Here is a 27,310-nt window from a genome sequence, read left to right as displayed (position 1 = left end):
GTATGTTGCAGCAATCAAAATGAAAATTTGTTTATATTCACAAAATACAATTATGTTGGTCTTTTCTTTATACTTTTGTCAGTTAAAATATCTTTGTATGTCGGTTGTGCAGCGCTCTGGTCAGACTCATGTTGCTTTCAGAGTGTTATATAAACAAACAACCTTGTCTTGTTTTGTTTGTTTTTGTTGTTTTGTTTTTTTGTTTGCTTGTTTTTCTCTTGTTTTGTTTGTTTTTGTTGTTTTGTTTTTTTGTTTGCTTGTTTTTCTCTTGTTTTGTTTGTTTGTCATTTTTGGTAACACTTTAGTATGGGGAACAATCCTCACTTTTAACTAGTTGCTTAATAGCATGAATATTTGCTGTTCATTAGAGTTTATAAAACAAACACTTTACTTGTACTTATATATGCTACATCTACTTTACTAACTATTAATAAGCAGTAAATTAAGAGTTTATTGGGGCAAATGTTGTAGTTAATGTTGTTTGTGAATATGTGTTCCCCATACTAAAATCTTACCTCATTTTTTTTTCTTGTTTTGTTTTTTGTCTTGTTTTTGTTGTTTGTTTGTTTTGTATGGTTTTTCTTTTAGTTTTTTGTCTTGTCTTTTGTTTTTGTTTTATCTGAGAGCTGGAGATGTGAAGTGATGATTACATCTTCTATAAAGCACAGTAAACAGTGTACAAACGCAGTGTGTGCTGTTGATCTTACCCTATGGACCCCTGAGTATTATCTATCTATCTGTCTTGCTCGTGTTGGTGTCATAAAGCAGGCAGGACACAGTCCAGCTAATAAGACACACACCTGTTTGAGCCGCTCTTACACAGACGTTCTGCGCTGGTCAGGTCTTTTCTCACTCAGGGATCCAGCAGTCACACACACAAACACACTCCTGCTGTCAGCATGCCAGGTGAGGACCTTGTGTGTGTGTGTGTTAAACTCTATACAATCTCAGAAATGATCAGTACAACTTGATGATGACAATTTGATGTTGTATGTGAACTAAAAATGTATAAATCTCACAGATGAAAAGATGGAAGAGACTAAGAAAAAGAGGAAAAAGGTAAGATTATTTATAAAATAATTTTAGCTACATAAAAAGAAACCCTACATTATGGGGACAAAATGTCCCTACAAAAATGGCAAAATATATAAAATTCTTATCCTTGTGGGGACGTTTTTTGGTCCCTATGATGAAAACAGCTCATAAATCTCACCAAGTGATGTTTTTTGATAAAGTAAAAATGCAGAAAGTTTTCTGTGATGGATAAGTTTATGGTTATGGAACAAAATTTACAGTTTGTACAGTATGAAAATCACTATGTCTATAGAAAGTCCCCAGAAAACATGGAAACCCAGTGTGTGTGTGTGTGTGGGTGTGTGCGCGCATGCATGTGTGTTGTTGTGCGTGTGTGTGTCTTACTACGGTTTGGAAACAAAATTGTTCCCAAAAGCAGTGTAAATCTTCTGTAAATATCCTTGAGGACATTCAGGTAAATCTGCATTTGGAAAATAAATTCATTAACAAAATCTGTTTTCTTTTGTTCTAAAAACATGTTTAATTTAGGGTTAGTGTGTAATAATTATAATTAACTTTTATATAATATCAATAAAAGTATATGTGTTCTCATTCAGACAGCTACAGTAAGTGAACGTGTCTGTGTTTATTTGACTTATCAAAGTGATCATGTGATTCTGATAATGCTCATCAGCTGAATAACACATTACATTGTCTTTGGCTTTATGCTTTTTTTTCTTACGTATAATGCAGAAACATCAATCTAAGTAATATGATGTTTTTGAGTAATAATAGCATTAAAAACAAAGAAATATAATATTACAACATGAAATATGCTATTTTTGTATATGTTCTGTAGAACATGTTCTATATATAGTGTGTTTCCATCTCATCTCATGTGTGTTGGTACAGACGGCTGAGTGTTGTGGGTATCCCATCAGCATTTTCTTCATTGTGGTCAACGAGTTCTGTGAGAGATTTTCCTACTATGGCATGCGAGGTAAGATAATAAAGATCAGGTTTAGACTGCTACGTTTTAAAAAGACAAGTAAAACACTGTGCGAACATAACTAGTGTGATAAATTATCATATAAATCCAAGTAGATACAGCCATGTCATCTTACAGTAATAAAGAGCAGCTCCTGCTGATCAGTTGTGCAGTGACTCCTACAGGACAGAAACTGTCACGGTGTCTGTTTGCTTCAGGCTTTGTGGACTTTTGCATATTGTACCCAATGCCATCCAGAGCTTGACACATGTCGCTGCACTAACTTTTGAAGGGGTTTGACTGATTTGAGTCCATCCCATCTTTACAGTCTCTAATGCACAGACACTTTTATGGTTTCAAATATAAGCGAGAAGCTCAAAGATCAGTAGAAACACAATGCAATTCCAACAGATTCACTGCTTGCAATAAAATAGTAAAAGAGCAAAATATAAAATGACCCTACTGATACTCATTAAATGATCATGACAATGAGAATAAATCTGTCTCCGTCTGTCTAGCTGTGTTGGTGCTGTATTTCCGATATTTTCTGCTTTGGGACGATGACCTCGCGACCTCAATCTATCATGCCTTTGTGGCGCTGTGCTACTTGACACCCATCATGGGTGCCATCATTGCCGACTCCTGGCTCGGGAAGTTCAAGTAGGTCTTATGGGGAAACTCCCTGACTGATGAATCTGAATCTGTCCCACACTTTGAGCATGAATGCAGTTGTGTCTGATCTGTGAGCGTGTGCTGTTTGTGTGCTTTCAGAACGATCATATACCTGTCTATAGTGTACGCCATTGGCCAGGTCATCATGGCCGTCAGCACTGTTCATGACATCACCGATACTAACAGAGACGGCACGCCGGATAACTTCACCTTCCACATGTGAGTCGATCGACGCACACACTGGATTAGTTGAATTTACTTAAGAAATTTGAGGAAACTGGTTGCCCTAAAAAAATTAAGTAATATAAACTTAATAATTTGAGTTCATTTAACTTAAAATGTTTTGTAATATTAATTACTTTGTAGTTAGTACATTGAACTTAAATATACTATGTGTAATAAGCAAGTTAATTTATATCAACTTCCATTTTACTACAAAATTAAGAAAAAAAGCAAACCACAACTCTTCGAAAAAGAAACAATAGAAGGGAAAAGACGAAATAACGCGCGTCGAACTCGGCGATCAGGGCTTCATGCACGGTGATCCACCGAGAGAGAACACTAGCTAACCGGAGGAAATAGTTCTGTCGTTTAAACAAACGATTTTCACTGCTCACAAACAGTCTCTCAGGGGGGAAAAAAACGATAAAAAGGTAAATGTTTGGAAAAAATGTCTGTAGAATTTGCCAAAACAAATGTTCCAACTGTTCATCAACAGCTCCTTGAATTCACACACACCACGACAAAATGGCGCCATTATCTGCCGTAAACCTGTGTGTAAGAGGCGTGGTCAGGAGAAAAACTTCATAATTTAAGTGCATTTTACGTAAATTTATTAACACATTCAAATTACATCCACAAATGAGTAGAATATACTTATATTTTATAAGTAATGCAATCAAACTTAAATATTTTAAGTATATTGTAATTATATGTTTAAGTAAATATAAAATCCGGGCTGAGAGTGCAGAGCACATCTGTCCATCAGCTCCACGACTCGCTTTAGAAGAGAATTTAGTGGAAGAGAAGAAGCAAGTTCTGAGCCATGAACCAAAACAAAGACATTACATCATTTGATTCGAAGCAAAGAAAGTATATAAAAGTCAGAAAATGAATAAACTATTCATAAAGCGCTGTGTTTTCTAAAAAGAGCTGTTTTCATGCTTAAGAGCTACAACACATCATGTCACAGTTTTATCTGATATTATCTCACTAGTACGGTCCCAACAAATATTCACAATAACTGAAATCCTTGTGGGGACAGTTTTTGGCCCCCATGAGGAAAACACACTAAGTGATGTTTCTTTTTGAAAATGTAAAAATGCAGACAGTTTTCTGTGATGGGTAGAAGGGGAGATAATCTACAGTTTATACAGTATAAAAAGCATTATGGAAAGTCCCCATAAAACATGGAAAACAAACATGTGAATGTGTGTTTGTATGCCAGCGCTCTGTCCATGCTGGGTTTGGTCCTCATTGCTCTGGGCACTGGCGGTATTAAACCATGTGTGGCTGCATTTGGTGGCGATCAGTTTCAGGAACATCAGGTACGATACTTCCTAACATCTTCATTAGCTTTACTACTTCTTCATCTTTCTGTCTAATGGTTTGCTGTGATGTGTTGATCGTTACAGAGTCGCCAGCTCAACACGTTCTTCTCAGTGTTTTATCTGTGCATCAATGCAGGAAGTCTTCTTTCCACCCTCATTACGCCTGTTCTCAGAGGTACACGCATTAAAGTGGCCCTATTGTGCTCTTTCAGTTATTCCCTTTCCTGTAGTGAGTAATAATGCTGTTTGTGAAGGTAAAAGATCTGCAAAGTTTCAAAGATCAAAGTGCAGATAAACTGAGATTTTGATTCAGTGATTCTGAACTGAAACGAGTCGTCAGTAATTCCGTTTCAGACACTGTGAGGAAAGAGCTGATGCTGCAATTGATATTATGAGAAAATGTTTTTGATTTTGGATGCTTGTAAACCTGTTGTTGGAGACTCCAAAACAAAATTATAGGAATCTGTAAAAGTAGGATAATTGGGGCACTTTAACACACATTTCCATTATATTTTTCCATAACCGACTAACGCTCCTCCTCCGTGTGTGCAGCTCAGGAGTGTGGCATCCACACTAAGCAGCAGTGCTATCCTCTGGCTTTTGGCGTCCCAGCCGCTCTCATGGTCGTGTCTCTGGGTAAGACTGAGTTCAAACTGCACACACACTGTGACCTGTGATGTGGTTCTGATGTGTGCTGTGTGTTACAGTGGTGTTCATCGCTGGCAGTGGCATGTATGTCAAAACAGATCCAGAAGGAAACATCATTTGGTCTGTGTGTAAATGCATAGGGGTGAGTCGGCCATACTCAATAACTAGAGATCCTGTTTAAAGGAGTATTTCATACAAAAATTAAAGTTCTGTCATCGTTTATTGGTTCAAAATATTATTTTTGAACCAATAAGCCAATAAAATGTCTCTTTTAATGTTCTGTGGAACATAAAAAGAGATATTTTGCAGATGGTTTGAGCTGTTTTCCACACAGGTGACTTAGGGAATTTAGAGACTAAATGTATGATAAAAATCATGCAAGCAGTCCATTTGTCTTGTGCTCTATATTCCAAGGTCACATGATACCTTTGTGTGATGAACACAACAAAAATTAAAGGGTTAGTTCACCCAAAAATGAAAATAATGTCATTTATTACTCACCCTCATGTCGTTCCACACCCGTAAGACCTTCATTAATCTTCAGAACACAAATTAAGATATTTTAGTTGAAATCTGATGGTTCCGTGAGGCCTCCATAGCCAGCAATGACATTTCCTCTCTCAAGATCCATTAATGTACTAAAAACATATTTAAATCAGTTCATGTGAGTACAGTGGTTCAATATTAATATTATAAAGTCACGAGAATATTTTTGGTGCGCCAAAAAAAACAAAATAACAACTTATATAGTGATGACCGATTTCAAAACACTGCTTCAGGAAGATTCAAATCATGAAGTCGAATCATGATTCGGATCGCGTGTCAAACTGCCAACGGCTGAAATCACGTGACTTTGGCGCTCCGAACAGCTGATTCGACACACTGATTCATTTGTGCTCTGAAGCTTCCTGAAGCAGTGTTTTGAAATCGGCCATCACTATATAAGTCGTTATTTTGTTTTTTTTGGCGCTCCAAAAATATTCTCGTCTCTTTATAATATTAATATTGAACCACTGTACTCACATGAACTGATTTAAATATGATTTTAGTACATTAATGGATCTTGAGAGAGGAAATGTCATTGCTGGCTATGTAGGCCTCACTGAGCCATCGGATTTCATCAAAAATATCTTAATTTGTGTTCAGAAGATGAATGAAAGTCTTACGGGTGTGGAACGACATGAGGGTGAGTAATAAATGACAGAATTTTCATTTTTGGGTGAACTAACCCTTTAAGTCACTTAATTTTAACAAAATTTGTTGAAACTCCTCCAGTATAGATGTCAAATCTCAATGTATTCTTATAATCATCTTCCGTGTTGGGGAACGTTACTTTTAAAAGTAATACATTACAATATTGTGTTACTCCCTAAAAAGGTAACTAATTACATTACTTAGTTACTTTTTATGGAAAGTAATGTGTTACCTAATTTTTTGTGTTTAAATTAAATAGTCCTATTTTTGGCAAATGTAAAGGCCCCTTCACAAAGTAACTCAGATATTTTGAAGTAAATTTAAAATGAATGTGTTACTTTTCAAGTTACTTTAAAAAAAGTAATCTGATTATGTAACTTGCATTACTTGTAATGCGTTACTCCCAACACTGATCATATTAAATGTGTCTTCTCTTTCTGTAGTTTGCCATCAAAAACCGTTTCAGGCACAGAAGCAGCATTCATCCAAAGAGGGAACACTGGATGGACTGGGCTGATGAGAAATATGATGTATGCCACAATCCTGCCATCTCTGTACACATGAGTTTAGCTAGCTACCTAAATCGGGACATTCCATAGACTTCCATTGTTTCAAAGTAAAGTATATATAAAACTGTAATAAATAAATACAATTGTACAAATATTCCTTTTTACAAATGATGTCCCCAAAAGGAGGTTTTGTCAGATTTAACTCATTTCTAGGTACAAATTTGTCCCCAAAACATGGTTAAGTAGGTACACACACATTTCTGATATTACTGTCCTTGTGAGGACATTTAGTCCACAATGTAGGATATTCCATGAACCACACACACACATTCCTCTATTCTCTCTCTCTCTCTCTTCTATAGAAACTTCTTATCGCTCAGATAAAGATGGTGTTGAAGGTGTTGTTCCTCTACATCCCCCTGCCTATGTTTTGGACCCTGTTTGACCAAAAGGTAAAGATCTGACCCGGTAACTCTGTAGGGTGTGTAGGTTGGACTAGTGTTTCTTAACGGTTTGTGTCTGTTGATCGTGTCCAGGGCTCCCGCTGGACTCTCCAGGCCACCACCATGAGCGGAGACTTTGTAAGTGTCTTGATTTCATGTCATTGCTCTGAATGGAAGAGTTAGTCAGCAGACTCACTTTATGTTTGTGTTATCAGTCTAACATAATCCAATGTCTGTAGTCACGATTAAGATTTAAAATCTAGCTGAATTAGGCTCAATACACAAAGATTTATGAAATACCACTTGAGATGTGTCTTTCTTTAAATCAATGTCATTTCCTCCCGTCTGTAGAAAGCGTTCATCCTGCAGCCAGACCAGATGCAGGTGAGTTTATTCCTGTTATGTTTGCATCCAGCTCAACGGACAGTGTTAGTATTGTTATCAGAGTGGTTATTCATCTTGCTCTTGATTATAATGGCCAAAGATTATATTTCAAATTTGGGGTCGGTAAGACTTGTTAATGTTTTGAAAGAAGTCTCTTCTGTTCACCAAGACTGCATTTATTTGGGGGGAAAGCCTGAGGAATTTTCAAAAGCTCCTCAAACTTTTGAAAGAGTGTGAAATGGCAAAACAAACATGTATATTATCGCTCTCTTCCCTGTCAGACTGTGAATCCCATCCTGATCCTGACCCTGGTGCCCATCATGGACCGGATTATTTTCCCTCTCATTAAAAAGTGTGGCCTCAATTTCAGGTATGAATGACTACATAATAGGAAATGATTTATCTCTTGGCATACCTGCGGAGAGAGTGATGAGGATACGGTGTATAGTAAATGTTATATTGTGAGGATCTGTTTTATGCTCCAGCCCTTTGAAGAGAATGACGGTCGGCATGTTGTTTGCTGCCATGGCGTTTGTTTGTGCAGCTTTACTCCAGATTGAGATCGACGTGAGTGTGAAATCTGTAAATCAGATTCAAGTGTTCCCATTCAGAGAAAACCTTCTCAAGCTCCACAATCTAATGATCTTATTCCCCTCAGAAAACATTGCCAAACTTCCCATCTTCCTCTGAGAGCCAGCTAAAGGTGGTGAACATGTTCGACAGTTCATTGAACGTGACCATCTCACCCAACGAGCCTCTTCTGATAGACTCATTTGAGGTACTACACACATTCATCTAATTCACACTTCCTGCAGCATTGCAGAACAGAGATGTTTCACCATTGTTTCTCATTTTTATAGAGCAATGGCGGTTATGTGACATTTGATCACCAGGACATCACAGTGTCCTTAAACACAAATCCTGTGATCACCAAAACTTTTAGTTTAACTGAAGGAGGACGCCAGACCCTGATCATCCCCTCTGACCCATCCATCATGTATCTAGTAAGTGTGCACCAAGCAAACATATTGCAGTTCCATGGTCAAAAACTCTTTTTTTTTCTGACGAAAAATGGTTGTTGCTCATGCAAAAGTCTCCACAATGATGCTTGAGTTCTTTGGGTTGTTGCTAGGGTATTGCTAGTACTTTTTAGCATGTTGCTATGTGGTTACTAGGGTGTTTTGGGGCCCTGACATACAATACTCATGGCACTTCTATTCATACACATGTGAGTTCTGGACACCAGAAACACAAGCTCATGTTTCACATTTCTCTGCATTCCAAAGTTCAAGTCTGGTGAATTCTGATCTGCAAGTTTGTATAATGTCAAGATGTGTGACCAACAGGAAACGGCTTGACCTCTTAACACATTTAATGGAATACAAATGTTAAAACCGCAGATTTGCAGCGTTGCAGGAAAGTGGAGTGAATAATATATTTTTACATTTTGGATTCATTATTATTTGTTTTATGTTGAATTTATGTTTGTAAAAAAGACACCACTTTCTTGTCAAAGAAGGCAGAGCCCCAGAGCACAGCCATCTATTATATAATCATCATGAACCAATGGCAGCTTAAAGGAGTTTAACAGCTGGTGCGATGTTTGCACTGGCAAGCTGTTTTCAGCTGTGAAACAAACTCCAAAACACAACATTTGTTTTGGTCAGAATTGGTTCTAAATGATGTCCCACATGTTTGTTCTTCACTTGAAGTATATTGGGGCCTTTACTGGTCCAATTACATTTTAACGAACAAACAGTTTCATGGCCTGGTTAAACATTACCGTGATACTATAACTGTGAAAAATATAACAGTGAAATTTTCCCTGACTTTTTTTTTATTTTTGTCCTCCAGCAAGAAGATATAAAGTCCAAACCAAAGGAAGGAAAGAATGCTGTTAGGTCAGTGAACTAATTGTTTTAACTGCTCCTTAAATCACCTCTATTATGATTGTAATAGAGAATGGAACAAGATGCTGCATCTGAGTGATGACGCTATGGGAACAACAATCTCCAATGTCATTGGTGCAACATCACCCCGTGACGTTTGATTGTGTACCGCAGAAGCTATGAAGGATTCCCAGAACACAACAGCATCAGCTTCTGATTGGCTGAAATCGCTCATAGGCATTCAGGAAGTATTGCAAGGTGATGCAGCGTATCGTTCCCTTCTCAGGGACCCATGGTTACAGTCATAACCGAGACATTCCCTTTCAATGGGAACTCTATGCTGCGTCTGAGTGATGACACTATGGGAATGAAATACCCACTGCGCCATACTAATGAAATGACTGTCCTAGTGTGGGTCACTCTGAGTACAGTTTAGGACGTAAGCAGAGAGTCAGGACCTCGGTTTAACGTCTCATCCGAAGGACGTGCTTTTTTGACAGCTTAATGTCCCCATCACTATACTGGGGCGTTAGGACCCACACAGACCACAGGGTGAGCACCCCCTGCTGGCCTCACTAACACCTCTTCCAGCAGCAACCTAGTTTTCCCAAAAGGTCTCCCATCCAGGTACTAACTAGGCTCAGCCCTGCTTAGCTTCAGTGGGCAACCAGTCTTGGGCTACAGGGTGATAGGGAGTCAACATGCAATTTAAAAAAATCATGGAATCCTAGCTTGTAAACACACATAATTAGTTTGCACACAATCAGAGGAAAGAGAGACAGAAAGGGGATCTCCCATCTATTCAAAGTTTCCTCTGGTATTATAATGTACCCATGGACCCATAATGTACACATTGCCTAGGCAAACCATCAAGCCGGTCCCAAGCAGACTACACATATATTGTATCTCTGCTCATGATGTAGTGAGGGCAAGGAAGCACACACAATCTGAACTCCTTATTTCTAAAGGTTCAAGTCTATGGGACAAACAAACATCAAATAGATGAGGACAGAGTAATACAGAGCGCTTACTGAAGGCACAGAAGCTGCCACTGTTGTGTTCCGGCTATCCTTTGTATATTCTGTGGTACGCCATCACATGTCACGGGGTGACGTTGCACCATTGAAATTGGAGTTTGTTGAACGTGCTTCAGACGCAATCACAAAGGAGCGTTCTCATATTATCATCACTCAGATGTAGCATAGAGTTTCCTCAAAAAGGGACTGAACTTTCCTTGAATGATGTTTGATGTCACACAGGTTTGTGAATGGCTGGACAGCAGATCTGAACATCACTAACTCGGATTCTATTCAGCCATCAGTCACTTCAAACTACACACTTGTTTCTCAGGGGACGTAAGTCAGATTTTTCAAGTTTAATAAAATATTGCGATTGCCATGCCCATGTCCATGCCCATATTTAGTCATAGTGCCACCTGCTGGCAACAGGAAGTGTCATGTGTAACACTGTTAATGACTCCTAGCAACATATTAAAAAGTGTCAGCAAATGTTAAATAGACAAGCAACATGCTTTGACATAGCAAATGACAAATTACATTGGCATAGTCCTCCTATATTTACCTACTTAAATGCGTATTGCCCATCGTGCTCTGTTTTCCAGCTTTAATTTTTTAATTGATTTTTTTCTACAAAACAGTTAACAGAACAGATAACAAAGAATAGCCCAGCTAAGCTTAAAATTAAAGCTTAAAATACAATGTATAACAATAAAATGACAGGGGATGATGCAGATACTTAAGGTAAAAGAAACAAAATCCAATGCATGAATGTCAGAAATTCCATCAGGATAAGTTCTTTCACAAATGTATGCCAATTCCCTATTTAGGGAGTTTTGTCCAAAACATTAAAATGTTCTTCCTAGCAGCAAAATACTGAAGAGGTTTTTGTGGTGTTTATTCAGAAGCCTTGCTGAGGAGAGGCCCAAAATGCATTTTTATTAACTATGCCACATACAGGATTAATATGGTTTTTGAATGCCATATCATGTTGACTTGCTGTTCTGTTGGTTTATCTTCCAAGGCGGAAGTTCGTGCTCAGCAATGGTGAGCAGTCGTGTGAGTTTTCTCAGAAGTTTGGATTTGGTTCTTCATACACCTTCCTCATCCCCAGCACGCTGTTCTCGTCTGATGTGTGTAACCTCCCTCATCATGTCTCATAAATGTGTAATTTCACAGAAGTCTCTATATAGTTTTTGGTTTATATGTGCATGTTTGTTCTTGTATGCGTGTGTGTGCAGTGTGAGTCTATAAAGGTAATTGAAGACATGCAGCCCAATTCAGTCCACATGGCACTGCAGATTCCTCAGTACTTCCTAATTACTACAGGAGAGGTCATGTTCTCAGTCACCGGCCTGCAGTTCTCATACTCACAGGTCGGTCAACAGTTCACTTCACCGCTCATGTCAGCAGCGTTGAGGACTTTTACATGTTATAATGAGATTACCTTCTAAAACCAAGACAGTATCAGCTGTTACCAAGTGGACAGTAGAAAGATATCAAATGTTCTGTCAGTTCTTTAAAGGTGCAGTATATAAGATATTTAGGCTATGGCAAAATACATTCTTTTAACCCAGTGTTTTTGTTAATTGACTACTATGTCTATTAGTATGCCATTCATGTGTTTATCTCCAACAAAAGTGTAAGTATTGAATCCCCCAGGCACCATGTAAACATTAAGAGATTTCCAAGAGATTTCTTGGACCTTTTATTGAAAGTAGCCTACTTTTACCCGTTGAGGCATGCCTTAACACAAGCACTCTTAAGAGCTGTATTTATGATTTGTGTATTTGAGTTTTGGGAGGCGCAATGCATGAACAGGGTGTTTGCAAAATATGTTTCATTTGTGTAATTTCGCTAGGTGCCGCAGAAACTACATACTTCACCTGTAAGATCAGTAGTAAAATTGATAGTCTTAGTGCTGGATGCTGATTGGTTAATACAGCATTCCCGTGTGCTACATAATGTGCCCAGTGACCTCCAGTACTCAACAACTGTTAATGGTGTCAGTTGGAGAACAGTATTTGTCTTAGAAAATATTTAAAGTTGGGATGTGGTGTAAGTAGTGAAAGGTCTTTCTTCTGTATTGTGACATAGATCGAATTGAAACAGATTATCAAAAAAGAAACAATATAGGGTGGGGTTCAATCCATTGTTTGTTGATTTATATGAAGGCAGATCTGAATGTAAGTTAGCAGTCAATTGTAAGAAAAGGACAAGGTTTAAATGATTAGAGAAGTTATTATGTATTATTATGTGGTATTAAAGGGATAGTCCACCTAAAATTTTAAATTCTGTCATCATTTACGCACCCTAATGTCTTTCCAATCCTGTATGCATTTCTTTCTTTGGCACAAAACAGAAAATATTTTGAATAATGTTTCAACAGTTTTTGTACATGCAATGGAAGTCAATGGGAACCAAAACTGTTTCTTCAAAATATTTTCTCTTGTGTTCAGCCAAAGAAAGAAAGTCATACAGGTTTGGAATGACATGAGGGTGAACAAATGACAAGATTTAAATTTTTGGGCGAACTAACCCTTTAATAGTGTGTTTTTAATTGGAATATATGTCAATATAAGGCTAAATTTGGCATAAGATATCTTGTAGACTGCAAAGATAATCTCCAGTCAATATCTGTGAGCGCTTCCCTCTCAACAGCTGTCCTTCCATCTCTTTAGGCTCCAAAGAATATGAAGTCAGTGTTGCAGGCTGGCTGGTTGTGCACTAATGCTGTGGGAAACATTATTGTGCTGATTGTGGCAGAGCTGGGAAAGCTTCCGAAACAGGTGCTGCATATGAATAGATACACTAATACACATTCAGCCAGGCTGGAAATTTGTAATATATAATACAGATAAATGAACTACATACAGATTTGAAACAGAATTTTGGTGAATTATTCCTTTCAATATTCTGTGTTTTCTCACACAGTGGGCAGAGTATTTGTTGTTTGCGTCACTGCTTGTGGCTGTGAGTATCATCTTCTCCATCATGGCTTATTTCTACACCTACATTGACCCAGCGGAGATTGAGGCCCAGATCAGGAGGGAGCAAGGGCTTGAGCCAGAGGAGAAGAAGAAAGAGACACTGGAAATGGAGGGAAAAGATAAAGACCAGAACGATGAGCAGGAGGTCAAACAAACCAAAATGTAAGATACTACAAAAAATGTTTGAAGATTGGATTTTTATATGTTAATATGCTAAGATTTCCCATTTAGTTCCGTATTTATTAAAATAGAATGACTGGGAGCAGACATGTTGATGTTATTTGCATCCATTGTTGTCAAATTCAGTGTTACCGCTGGCTGTATTGATAAGACCCTACTGAGTGAACAAATGTATCATGAAAAATGTAACGTGTAAAAACCCTCTGTCATGATATTTTTAGACATGGTTTAAAATGCAGATGGTTTACATTGCAGATAGTGTTTTTGTGTGTGATCATTTGCGTTTTGTGAAGATTTTCTAAGCTAATAAACAAGGAACAGTGAAACAATGGTCTGTCTATCTTTACTCTTTTGAGTTTAGGATGTTTATTGCAAAACACATAAGAATTCACCATGATTTGTAAATGCTCTGGTTTTGAAAATCTCTCGACTATTACAAAACCTAGCTGTCTATAGCATATTAAAGCAGCATATTAGATGCCTTCTTTTTACCAAATTCCAAGGCTACATCACATGTATAATGATTGCGGTGGAAGCAATATGATCGGTGAAAAAACTTTGCTCAGTTGCTATATCAAGGCCTAAAGTGGGTATCCAATTTGCCAAGCCTAAACACAAGCTGAATTTTCCTTGTAGGTTGACCTACAAAAATTGCTGTCATGACAAAACAGCTCAATTAAATTAAATAAATTTCCAGGGGACCACCCAGAGTCGGCACACACTAGTACTGATGCGTTATGACAATTAAAAATATGAATAATTTAACATAAAACAATTTAGGTTAACTCAGTGATTGGCTTGCACTAGTCCCAAACAAAGTGAGTATTAAAAGTGTTGAAGTGCAGGTATTAAGTGTTAAAACCCAGTTAAGGGAAATAATTTAAATGATGTTTAACAAATAAAAAAAAACAAAAAAAACAGACATAATACAGATAAACAAATGATAAAGCTTGGTGAAATCAGGTTCTGCCAAAAGGGGAGGTGTTGCTGCCATTTATAGTAATGGTTTAAGTATTAAAGAAACACTCCACTTTTTTTGAAAATAGGCTCATTTTCCAACTCCCTTAGAGTTAAACAGTTGAGTTTTACCGTTTTCGAATCCATTCAGCCGATCTCCGGTTCTGGCGGTACCACTTTTAGCATAGCTTAGCATAGTTCATTGAATCTGATTAGACCGTTAGCATCGCGCTTAAAAATGACCAAAGAGTTTTGATATTTTTCCTATTTAAAACTTGACTCTTCTGTAGTTAAATTGTGTACTAAGACCGACGGAAAATAAAAAGTTGTGATTTTCTAGGCTGATATGGCTAGGAACTATACTCTCATTCAGGCGTAATAATCAAGGAACTTTGCTGCCGTATCATGGCTGCAGTAGTGCAATGATATTACGCAGCGCCCGTGAGCCTCTGCTTGCACAGGGAACGTGCCTTGCAACCATGGAGACGTTTGTGAGAGATGCTGCGTAATATCATTGCACTGCTGCAGCCATGATCCGGCAGCAAAGTTCCTTGATTATTACGCCTGAATGAGAGTATAGTTCCTAGCCATATCAGCCTAGAAAATCACAACTTTTCATTTTCTGTCGGTCTTAGTACACAATTTAACTACAGAAGAGTCAAGTTTTAAATAGGAAAAATATCAAAACTCTATGGTCATTTTTAAGCGCGATGCTAACGGTCTAATCAGATTCAATGAACTATGCTAAGCTATGCTAAAAGTGGTACCGCCAGAACCGGAGATCGGCTGAATGGATTCAAAAACGGTAAAACTCAACTGTTTAACTCTAGGGGAGTTGGAAAATGAGCCTATTTTCAAAAAAAGTGGAGTGTTCCTTTAAAAATAATAATATTTTAAGTAAGTATTATAGTAATATTTTCAGTTTTCTATAATTCTTTTGAAGTGATGGTGCTTTATGTAACATTATGCAGATATGTCTTAATTGTTGGTGATTTTAATATTCATGTAGATAATGAAAAAAGATGCATTTTGGCATTTACAGACATTCTAAACTCAATTGGAGAGAGACAAAACATGTCAGGACCAGTATAATCACAAGGATTGTTGTAATCATAGATTTAATATTCACTCATGGAATATTCATGGGGCGTTGGAATGCTGCAGCAGAGCGATGACATCTCAGATCATTATCTAGTGTTGTGTATACACCATTTAGCCAAGGCTGCAAAACCAACTCCTTGTTACAAATATGGTAGAACTATCACTTTTACAATAAAAGATTACTTAATAAATAATCTTCCTGACTCGTCTTAACTCCTCAGCATACCAGATAGCTTAGAAGAACTCAATTTTGCTACAGAAACTATTCACTGTCTCTTTTCTAGCACTTTAGACACAGTTGCTCCTTTACGCTTAAAGAAGATTGAAGAAAAGAGTCCGATGGCATGGTATAACAAGCACACTCTGGCCCTGGAGAGCAGCCCGAAAAATGGAGGGCAGCTGAAAGAAAACAAAACTTGAGGTGTTTCACATTGCCTACAGAGATTAAAAACGTCTAGGTGTGCTTACTTTGTGACTCTCTTAGAAGAAAACAAACAGGTATTTATACACTGGCTAAATTAGACCCTCTGAGGAACAGTTCCAATCATTTTTCGCTATAGGAGAGGTAGAATTGTCTAAAATTCAACAATATGTTAGACCCTTTACTGACTAAGATACTGAAAGTGATGCTTCCAGAAGTCATAGATTCTCTTTATTATTTAATAAATTCATAATTGTTATTAGTGCTGCATTTGATACTATCGACAACACTCTTTTGAATAGCCTCAAAATTACATTGGCATTAGTGGAATTGCATTACCATGGTTCAAATCGTACTTCTCTCTCTCTCTCTCTCTCTCTCTCTCTCTCTCTCTCTCTCTCTCTCTCTCTATATATATATATATATATATATATATATATATATATATATATATATATATATATATATATATATATGAAATGGATGACTAGTAAAAAAAACAGGGGTTTTAATGATTGGACCAAAATCCTCTGCACGTAATAACCTAGAATACTGTTTTACTGTTTTTGCTTTGCCAATTCTTATTTGTCGGTTAGGAATCTGGGTGTGTTATTTGATAGCAATCTTTCATTTGAAAGCCACATTTCTATCATTTGTAAAACCACACTTTTCCATCTTTAAAATACTGTATATCAAAATTACTACAAATGCTCTCAGTGTCAGATTCAGAAAAAATAACACATGCATTCATGACCTCAAGGCTAGATTATTATAATGCTTTACTAAGTGGTTGCCCTGCATACTACAGCTGGTCCAAAATGCAGCAGGTAAAGTTCTCACTAGAATGAAATGTCGACCCAGGAGGACTGTCAAGCTTTGGGAGTGTTGATGAACTCCATCTACTCTATCTATGTTTTGATCATCATTGTGAATCCGATCCGGACGTAGTCTTTGACAAGAACATGATTTTCATATCTTTTTGCTCAAAATATTTATTTTTATGAAATTTAATTTTATGATATATTGCATGTTCTAATATTCATACAAAAATATTCTGGGGGCCACTTTTGTGAAAAATGATCAAAAATGCTGGCGCTGGCTGGCTTTTTTTTTTTTCTCAAAACGCTGGCATAGACTAGCATACATTTTAAAATCCTGCTAATTAAAATGATCTAAATGGTTTAGCTGCTCAGTACTTCAGCTGTTTATGTTTGATAATACCTATAAAATCAAATTTGACTGTGGGGGGTAGATCCTTTTCCTATTTAGTGCCCAAACTCTGGAACAATCTTCTAACCTAGTTTGGGAAGCAGACACACTCTGTCAGTTTAAATCTAGATCAAAGATCCATCTCTTTAACATAGCATAGCATATTCCCAATACTATGCCTGCTTTCAAATGTTCCTGCTCCTGCTTGTTATCTTGCTTCTCGGTTGACATTGTTCATAATTTACCCGGGGTAACAATTAATCCTGGGTATTCGTAAGCTAACGTTTCACACTGTAGATGCCTAAATCCTGGGTTAATGTCCTTATTTGAATATTTACAGTATCAGCATCACTGTGTAAAGAGGAAGACCTGATCTGGCGGCAGGATGGCTTTGGCTCTGACATGCACACACACATTCTTATTTGCCGCTCTTCTGTCACCGCTATGGTCCAGGAGCACACGAGACTCATAGCACTTGTTCGTTCAAACACAACGTACTCATCTGGTTTTTGTAAATGGTTGACTCTAATAGGGGAGGATGAAACAGTATAAAAGAGTGTCTGAAGATTCATTCAGGGTCTGTCAGTAGGCCAATGTGCGAACGTGCTGCAAACTATTCAACCTGTTATTGTCCTCTGTGAAACCGTATATTGTGGATACGTGTTAACATTTTGTTTGTTTATTATTTTATTTTATTTTAACATATTTTGTTGAGTTGTTTATTTTTATACAGTTTTGGACTCAATTATATATACTGCGTACCTCTAAATAAATAAAAACACAATTTTTTCACCATTGTGCTTTGCGAGTTGGGCCATCATTTTTATTTTTCCATCTTGGACCATAACACGTCCAGGGAGTGGGCCATCAAAACCCACTTCTCTACGCACTGATTGAATGCATCACGTAACCTATTTACATAAAGACTCTAGCATTGTGCTTCGTCATATTATATATTGCCAACTGTTCTATCAAGTTTATCCAGACTTTTCACACTATAAAGGTAAGAAAGAAATGATCTTCAAAAGCAAAAAAGTGGTGCTAACCTGCTCTGGAGCAGATTTTCATAACCCTGGGTAAAATGTGATGCTATCCCCTCTTCTAAATTATAAGTGTGAAATGTTCCTTTACCTAGGAAGCATCATCTTATGAATGCCCAGGATTAACCCGGGTCAAGTATTAGCAGTGTGAAACATGAAACAAGACAACCCAGGATTCTGTTAAGCCTGAGTTTACAATGACCCCGTTTTAACGATTTCAAAGAATGGGAGTGTAATGTAATCATGGCTTTGTGGCCAGAGTTTCCCCATTGATTTTTATCAATGATTTCCTTTTATAGATTGACCAGTATACCCTACAATTCAAAAAGCTTCACATAGGACTGTCAGTGAACTTGCCAGTGAATATCAAATTCATGGTGTATTTTTTGTTGTTGTTGTTGTCCTAATTAGAGCTTGAAGCTATAGAAAGTAATAAAGGTTTTGAACTACATGAGGCTAAGTAAATGGTGACAGAATTTTCACTTTTGGGTAAATCCCTTTAATGAATGTAATTACAGTTATACCCGTGACGGAAATCACTTTTTGCATCAGACACAACTTTCTCACTGGTTTTAAATCAGGTTCATAGCTTTATTTTTTTGTACATTTTTGTGGATCTACTTGTATTTAAACTGTATTCCTACACATTAGAAGAGGCAACCTGCTCTTTGACCCTGTTACGGTGGCAAAGGGCGGCTGAGTAACCGCCCCGCTACACCCATATGATAAAGAGTCCTGATGGACTGACTAACACATGAGTGTGAGCAGCATATTCAGGAAGCAGCAGCCACAGTCATGGACAATAATGGACTAAAGGTACTGTGCGTTTGTGTGTGAAAGAGTTTTCTGGTTGTTATAGGCTGAAAACATGTTTCTGGTATCAGACAAATGGGCAATAGTCAAAAAGCAGTTGTAGGAAGACTCTTAAAGTGTGTGAAATTGATTTTTGTGAAAATTGACATTGAAACATTGTTTTACGAATAGAAACATTCTGTAAGTAAATTAATTTGAGTTTTACCACTGTAAGGGTTCCTCTATAATTTCAGTCCCACCCAAGTGTGTGCTGTTCTCTTCACCGAGTCACATAACATCTGATGGTCAAAGTGCCACTGTTAGTGGAAAGGCTGTGACTGTGGTTATTGTAAATGACGTGTGTGAGATTAGATTAGCTGTGTATATGTCCTGATTCAGCACAAGCTGCACTAACATTTATGGAGTCATAATGTGCTCGTCACTGGCCTGTGCCAGAGTTCCATGTTGTCAAAACATTAACTTAGCAACTACCACCTTCATTAAAGAGGAATCCCTTTGCCCCTTATGGGAAACTATATCAGGTTAGATGCTGCCAAATTGTCAAGAGTTTGACCACTTGAGCCACAAAAAATGTTTGTGTTTGAAACTCCATTTAACTTTTTCCAGTATGCAGTAATGCCTTTGGGAATGCAGAATGCACCTGCCATGTCCCAGAACCTCATGATAATCACAAGACTTACTTGGATGATAATGTGATTTATTCTGACTGTTAAAATGAACATCTGGTAACTGTATCAGTGTTTGAATGCCTCTCTTATGTTGAACTTTTGTTTCATTGTCTGTGTGCATTTCTCAGTATCTAATAGACGTTTTCAGAATTCTTCAGACAGTCCGTAAAACAAGGGCAAAAATCAGACATACCTAGTGTTTCTTCTTCGGATGTATTGCCAGAGGTAGACATAGGGTGTGATGAAGATGAGACCTTGTGTTCAGGTCAAGCAGGTTGCCTTGATTATGTTTCCATATCTGTGCCAACTGTATGTTTACAGATATGTTGTATGGATATGTGTAGGCACTTGTTTTTGTTTTACACTTTTTGAGTTTTAGCTTTTTGTATGTTGGACTTTCTCTATTGTAAAAAGACAGGCATATTACACGATTTAGGATTTACTATTTTCTGTTCATGGAAAAGTGCAGCATTTCCCTTCTTTTGTAGAATTTGAATATTGATCCAGAGAAGCTGTTCACCAAGCTTGAGCGGATCGGAAAGGGATCGTTTGGAGAGGTCTTCAAAGGCATTGACAATCGCACGCAACAGGTCATTGCTATAAAGATCATTGACCTGGAGGAAGCTGAAGATGAAGTGGAGGACATCCAACAGGAGATTACAGTCCTCAGCCAGTGTGACAGCCCCTTCATCACTAAATACTATGGCTCTTATCTGAAGGTGAGTCCTATGCACTGCTAGTGTGAAGCAGTTTAATGTGTGTCAGGCAGCTTGTGGTGACTGTTTAAGCTGTATTATGTAATGTTGTTATGTGACCAAGCAGATGATCACTTCATGCGTGTTGGTGATTTGAACTGCTCTCCATTGGTGTTTGCACATAATTGTGTCTTTGCAAAATGGCTATAAATCTAATTTACTCATCCCCCACTAATGCAAATATGAGTTCACTATGAGAGCAGCTCAGTGGGAAGCACTGTCACCTCACAGCAAGAAGGTCCCCGGTTCGAATCTCTGTGGGGTGTGCATGTTCTCGCTGTGTTAACATGGGTACTCTGGTTTCCCCCACAGTCCAAAGACATGCAGGATAGGTGAATTGGACAGACAAAAAAAAATTGCCCATAGGTATGAGTGAGAGTATGAATGCGAGTGTGTCTGGTGCGTGAGCCCTGCGATGGACTGGTCCCCTGTTCAGGGTCTTCCCCACTTGTGGCCCAAGATGCTGGGATAGGCTCCAGCTGAATACTCAATGAGGCAGTTAGTGTTTGAATTTCATTGTTTCAATATTTTGTATGCTGGTGTTTCGGGTGAAGCAAAGTTTAATTTTGTGGCTTGTACAACCAGAATCATTCACACTTTGGTTGATCAACTCAAGATGTGGTTTGAGTCTCAAGAGCATCTTGTAAGACTTTTTCACTTGTCTTTTTGTGATCATATACCTATTCAATCAGTTGACGTAAATAAGCCTAATGTAGATTAAAACTGCTCTAGACAGGAAAAATTCACCATAAAATAAATGGCTTATAACAGAGCGCAAGGGCCCTCACACAGGGAGGTCGCGAGGCTCTTCCATATACAAGGGGTCCCTTTATTCCTGAATCCCTTTTTTGGTCTGATACCCTTTACAGCTAATGGGAACATCTGAATTAAAAAATACAGGTTTGGTACATAGTTTTAGAGATTTTAAAAATCAATGCTGCTCATCAGACAAAAAGATAATTTCAAACTGGAAATATATGATGTTTCTTCCAGGACACAAAACTATGGATCATCATGGAATATTTAGGAGGGGGCTCAGCTCTGGATTTGGTAAGAATTTAAATTTCCATAACTTTACTAATAAGGGTTCATACAATCACCTTGGTATTTACTAATTAAAAATATGTAATTTAAAACAATTATGAAACGTATATTTTTTGCTGTTAGCATGCCTATTGTACACACCTGATCCAGGTCTTGCAGTCTCTATTAATGAGCTGATGAGCTGAAACAGGTGTGTTGGAAGAGGCAGACATTGCCTCTGATTTTAGGGATAAATTATGGGTAGGGTTAGGTTTAAGGGCTGGGATAAGGTTAGGACTTTTTTTTGCATGTAGATGACAACACTGTCAAAACTACCCTGTTCACAGGGATCCACAAAAATGCTGTATTATGCTGCCAGGCCAGTAGTTGTTGTTTACTTTGAGACAATAACAGTATGATTTTCAAAAACATGCACTTTGAAACCCCTCTAGTATCCATCTAGCACAAATAACATGTTGGTGTGGTGATTTTGTTGTAAGGCAAAATCACTAGGACAGGTGTAGCCAAACCTGCTCCAGGAGAACTACCTTCCTGCAGAATTCAGTTCAGCCCTGCTCCAACACTCATACCTCTTATTAATTATTAAACCTAAACACCTTAATTAGCTGCTTGAGGTGTTTTTTTATTAAAGTTCGAACTAAACTCTGCAAGATGGTTGCCCTCCAGGAGCAGTGTTGCTACCCCTGGACTAGAAATTAGTCTAGGGCTAAAAGTTGGTTTAGAGTCCTATAGATGTTTATTAAGATTCTCTAACAGGTCTAACAGGTTCTTTGATCTACAGCTGGGACCTGGAGCTCTTGATGAGTCTCATATTGCCACCATCCTTCGAGAGATCCTGAAGGGTCTGGATTACCTACATTCGGAGAAGAAAATTCACAGAGATATTAAAGGTACATGTGAATTATGATGTGGTACCTCCACAGTTTTCTACCATTGAAGGCTATAAATGATTTCCAGCATAGATGGAACTTCTGTTCTGAAAGCTCAAATCAACATGGCTGATGTGTGTTTGTGTGTTTCTCTAGCTGCTAACGTCCTGTTGTCAGAGCAGGGTAATGTGAAGCTAGCTGATTTTGGTGTGGCTGGGCAGCTCACAGACACACAGATCAAGAGGAACACATTTGTGGGCACTCCGTTCTGGATGGCACCAGAGGTCATTAAACAGTCAGAGTATGACTCAAAGGTCAGATCCGCTCTTCATGTAATGCATGGCTCAAAGTTTTAGTCATAGCTAGGCTTGGGTTTGCATTTAGACCAGGGGTAGCCAACCCTGCTCCTGAAGGGACTACCTTCCTGCAGACTTCAGTTTAACCCTGCTCCTGCACACATGCCTGTTATTTTCTAGTAATCCTGAACCTGAACAATCCTGTTTGTGTTCACAATTTATGTAACATCAGAAGTCAGTTGCCCAGAAATGCTGGTTTAGTTGGCATCTCTAGGGTGTTTACAGCTGTATTTCTATTATTGTTAATGATATTAAATGGTTAGTTCACCCCAAAATAACAATTCTGTCATTAATTAGTCACCCTCATGTTGTTCCAAACCCATAAGACTTTTGTTCATCTTCGAAACACAAATGAAGATCTTTTTAATGAAATCTAAGAGATTTCTGTCCCTCCATAGACTGCCTTTGCAAGGTTCGGTTGAGCTTCCATTTATGTTCGCTGATCAAGATTTATATGTGAGTAAATGCCTAAATTAAATCTGTTCGTCATAAAAAGTGATTGAGTCTCTACAGAAAATTTGGATTAAACCACTCAATTCATATGTATTAGTTTTCCAATCTCTTTATGAACTTTTTGAAGCATCAAAGTTAGTGTCTATGGAGGGACAGAAATCTCTCAGATTTCTTCAAAATGATCCTCATTTGTGTTCCGGAGATGAACGAAAGCCTTACGGGTTTGGAATGACATGAGGGTGAGTAATTAATGACATAATTTTTGGTGAACTAACCCTTTAAGAGTTCATGATTTCTAGTTATAAGCCTCATTTGTAGCTTATTCTGGCCCAAAACTGCCCCCTTAGATAAAAAGAGAATGATGTGTAACGTAGTATAGTCAGGCACATATACTGTATAAGTCATTCAGGTGTGTGTGTGTGTGTGTGTGTGTGTTTTGCAGGCAGATATTTGGTCATTGGGCATTACTGCAATTGAGCTGGCAAAAGGAGAGCCACCCCACTCTGATCTTCACCCCATGAAGGTGTTATTTCTCATCCCTAAGGAAAATTCACCCACACTGGAAGGAAACTACAATAAAGCTCTCAAAGAGTTTGTAGATGCCTGTCTCAATAAAGACCCCAACTTTGTAAGTAGTGACAAACTATTTAACACAGGGGTATCCAATCCTGTTTCTGGGGGGGCACTTCTCTGCAGAGTTTAGCTCTGACCTGCTCCAACATACCTGCCTGGAAGTTTCCAGGGATTAGCTTTAATTAGGGTTGGAGCTAAACTCTGCAGGAAGGAAGCCCTCCAGGAGCAGGACTGGACACCTCTGATATAGCAGGGTTCCTTAAATCCGGCACTGGAGGGATACTGCTCTGCAGAGTTTAGCTCTGACCTGCTCCAACATACCTGCCTGGAAGTTTCCAGGGATTAGCTATTAATTAGGGTTGGAGCTAAACTCTGCAGGAAGGAGGCCCTCCAGGAGCAGGACTGGACACCTGTGATATAGCAGGGTTCTTTAAATCCAGCCCTGGAGGGATACTGCTCTGCAGAGCATAGCTCAAACCATAATCAATCTCAACTACCTGTAATGTTCCAGTAATGCCTGGTACACATTGTACAATTTTGGGCTGTCCCAGACAAAGACAACCAATCATGGTGGGTCATGGTTTGTGGGTCCTAAACTGTGGTCCCAAGTCATACAGTGAGAATGGTTCAAAGATGGCCCTTGTCACGGTCTTGAGACCAAAGATAGTCTGCGATAATTTTCTGAGAGTGTCAGAAATTTAGCATGACCATCTCACAGTGTGTTTGCTGCTACGACCTATGTATAGCGACTAGCCAATAAAATCGCAACATAAAATGGTGCATTGATCAACGGGACATGGTGCTAAAACTTAAAAATACTTACCTCAAGCTCCATTTGTAAAATTGTCATTCAAAGTTGGTCTCTTTTCCCTAGCCATGACCAAGTTCATATTCTCCTCTTTTGCTTCCTCCTCTTTTTTTCAGCAAACATAAAAACCTTAGTTGCCAAAGTGTGATTCATCAGCAAGATATTGATGATGACCTTTTAATCTTCTATACTAACTTGCATTGTAGCCTATGATTCAATATGTGTCATCATCGTACAGTCTACATCGTACGTGTCGTAGCACAGTCTGAAGCAGGCATAAATCTGAAGACCTTGATTAGCTTGCTCGGGTATCTTTGATTAGGGTTGGAGCTAAACTCTGCAGAGCAGTGCCCCAGCAGGGCTGGATTTGAGTAACCCTGCTATATAGTCTTTGGATTACAGCATCTATAGCAGGGGTAGGCAACTGTGTCCTTCGAGGGCCACTGTGCTGCAGAGTTGGGCTCCAACCCTTATCAAAGAAAGTCTGGATCAGATTTTTTAGGTGTGTTTGATTAGGATTGGAGCTAAACTCTGCAGGACATTTAGGGCCAGAGCAGCCCATCCCTAATGTATAGTCATGTATAATCAAAAGATAATGTTTGTGTTGTCTCTGCCAGAGGCCAACAGCTAAAGAGCTTTTGAAACACAAATTTATTCGATATGCCAAGAAGCCATCATACCTGACAGATCTCATAGACAAGTACAAGAGATGGAAAGTCAAACAGGCCCGTGACGAGTCCAGCTCAGATTCAGACTCGTAAGCACAAAACAAACATGGGCACATTTAGTTATATAAATATTATAATTATTTATTCACTGAGAAAATATTGTGTGTGCATGTTCTCAGAGATGATGGTGAAGCATCTGGAGAGTCTGTGAATGATGACTGGATCTTCAACACTATCATGGACAAAGAGTCCAAACGGAAACAAAATGGAGTCATAAAGAAAGAAGAACCCAAAAGCAAAGAGGTGAGGGATCGGATGTGCCAATGTCTTTAGATTCTAAATGTCAAAATATACACTTATCAAGCAAAAGATGTTTGTTGGGTTTTGAAATGACAAAAGATACTGTTTGTGGTTGTCAGATGTTAGTCGATCATGCTGATAGTTCATGTTATTCTCTACACCATTGGTGAACTGACTGCATACATGCACCAAAAATCAAGAAATAACATGCTGATTTAGAGCAAACATAATGAACAAAAGTGAAGTTGGTGAAAAGAAAAGCTCCTGCAGCCATAGTACACACACACATCTGTTTCTCTCTCATTGTTCAGGTTCCAGACAGTGCAAAAAAGTCTCCGTCCAAGAGCATGTCTTCTATTATGTCCCCATTGTTTGCAGAGGTAAGAATTTTATTATACTGAACTATTAATGCTGTATCAATTCAGTGGATCAATCACAGCATGAGTGTGTGTGTTGTTCTGTCAGCTGAAGCAGAAGCGAAGTGTTTATAAGCCAGCGGTGTTAGAGGAGCTGAAGCAGGCCATGCTCCTGGCTGAAGAGACGTGTCCCGGGATCACTGACTCTGTGGTGACGGGGTTGGTTCAGAGGTTCAAGAGGTATTCACAGCACCCTGCCTGCACTGCCCTTCACATGTGTGATTTGGGGTGAGTCGTCTGATGTGTGTTTTCTGCCTGACAGGTTTTCGTCTCATCACTGACTGACTCTGCGTGAAGACTCTTTCTCTCGGTGTGACGTTTGACTCACAGTGCACTTCAACGCACACACAGCTGAATGTTTCTTTAGAATGATGTTGTAGCATAGTGTGTGTATTACAAGTTGTTATTATGCTAGGATTCTGGTTAAGCCATTTTCATTCTCAGGTACTTCCTGTGTGTATATAAGTGATGAATGTGGACTGGATTTGTTTATCAACCCTATAGAATCATGTGATAACTGAAGCTTTCCTTTGTGTGGATATTTCCTACAGAGTGCTGCAGTGAGGACGTATTTTTGTTAGTCAACCTGTTGTCAGCATCACCCTGGTTCTCTTGACAAATACCCAATAGGTTTTTCCAATGGCTTTTGGATTATTATAGAAAATAAGCTCTGTGACAAACAAGTTTATGTTTCTTACACATTTAGACACATGTTAGCAAACACACTTTACCAGACAAATAAAAGCTTTAAAAAAAAAAAAAAAAAAAAAAAAAAACACAACTGGGAAATATCCTTAGCTTGAAATCATATTGGAAAAAAACTCATAAAACAAACATCAACTTCAGAACAATGGAAACCGAAGTGCTAAAACGCTACCTTGATTGCAGGTTTTGGCCTACAAAAATATGTCATTCTCATCAGTTCTCTGTTGAAACAGGATGTCGGGATATATAAAATTGTCCTTTTTTTATTTAAAAAGCCAGTTGCACCTTTTACATCACAGCCACAACTCATGCTACTTGCTATTGCTAGTGAGAGGCAGGTGATATCAGGGGGAGGGGCTTCTCATTGTAAAGAGCATTTGATTGGACTAAACTGGATAAACCCGAAATGAGTGGCCATTTCCAGTGCAAAATGAATACTCACTAATTCCTGGAAGAGAGTGTAAATATTTAATTTTATTTATCTGTTAAAAATAAAACTGTCACCTTAGCCTACTGAAACTTACTGTTGATTGTCCTTTTTTGATTTGCTGGTAAATTTTAAAAAGACTATGATATTAAAAACATATTAAAAGATTTGTATTTCTTTAAATTGTAATTTTCTTTGTTTTATTACAAGCTCCAAAGTTTTTTTTTTTTTTTTTTTTTTTAATATCCCA

At 38.2% G+C, this 27,310-nt stretch overlaps 2 protein-coding genes across 2 annotated transcripts; both read left to right on the top strand.

Moving 5' to 3' along the window:
- Positions 1-789: 789 nt before the first annotated feature.
- Positions 790-13,795, top strand: slc15a1a (solute carrier family 15 member 1a). The gene is made up of 23 exons (XM_067408483.1): positions 790-906; positions 1,022-1,059; positions 1,927-2,014; positions 2,521-2,662; positions 2,774-2,893; positions 4,122-4,221; positions 4,309-4,399; positions 4,777-4,860; positions 4,932-5,014; positions 6,510-6,596; positions 6,938-7,027; positions 7,112-7,156; positions 7,370-7,402; positions 7,684-7,772; positions 7,888-7,969; positions 8,061-8,180; positions 8,263-8,406; positions 9,257-9,303; positions 10,551-10,646; positions 11,332-11,440; positions 11,549-11,683; positions 12,989-13,096; positions 13,242-13,795. Exons 1-23 carry the CDS (start codon positions 900-902, stop codon positions 13,461-13,463), a joined length of 2,160 nt encoding a protein of 719 aa, XP_067264584.1. The 5' UTR covers positions 790-899; the 3' UTR covers positions 13,464-13,795.
- Positions 13,796-18,941: 5,146 nt separating this feature from the next.
- On the top strand, positions 18,942-27,213 carry stk24a (serine/threonine kinase 24a (STE20 homolog, yeast)). Its single transcript, XM_067410171.1, has 11 exons — positions 18,942-19,021; positions 20,175-20,405; positions 21,435-21,491; positions 22,267-22,375; positions 22,511-22,668; positions 23,606-23,791; positions 25,162-25,301; positions 25,392-25,515; positions 25,824-25,892; positions 25,978-26,108; positions 26,191-27,213. The coding sequence occupies exons 1-11, from the start codon at positions 19,001-19,003 to the stop codon at positions 26,207-26,209; spliced, it is 1,245 nt and encodes a 414-aa protein (XP_067266272.1). The 5' UTR covers positions 18,942-19,000; the 3' UTR covers positions 26,210-27,213.
- The last annotated feature ends 97 nt before the right edge of the window (positions 27,214-27,310 follow it).

The sequence above is a fragment of the Chanodichthys erythropterus genome, chromosome 14, assembly GCF_024489055.1.
Source record: "Chanodichthys erythropterus isolate Z2021 chromosome 14, ASM2448905v1, whole genome shotgun sequence".
NCBI lineage: Eukaryota > Metazoa > Chordata > Actinopteri > Cypriniformes > Xenocyprididae > Chanodichthys > Chanodichthys erythropterus.
Note: the sequence above shows the minus strand (reverse complement) of the source record. Positions and strands in the feature narration are given on the sequence as shown.

Bases quoted from the DNA above. Each gene is read 5' to 3' on its own strand.
- stk24a (XM_067410171.1), top strand. From the start codon at position 19,001: ATGGACAATAATGGACTAAAG. The intron at 21,492-22,266 runs GTAAGAATTTAA...TTTGATCTACAG, and splicing joins GGGGCTCAGCTCTGGATTTG to CTGGGACCTGGAGCTCTTGA. The intron at 25,893-25,977 runs GTAAGAATTTTA...TTGTTCTGTCAG, and splicing joins TGTCCCCATTGTTTGCAGAG to CTGAAGCAGAAGCGAAGTGT.
- slc15a1a (XM_067408483.1), top strand. The intron at 2,015-2,520 runs GTAAGATAATAA...CCGTCTGTCTAG, and splicing joins TTCCTACTATGGCATGCGAG to CTGTGTTGGTGCTGTATTTC. The intron at 8,181-8,262 runs GTACTACACACA...TCATTTTTATAG, and splicing joins TTCTGATAGACTCATTTGAG to AGCAATGGCGGTTATGTGAC.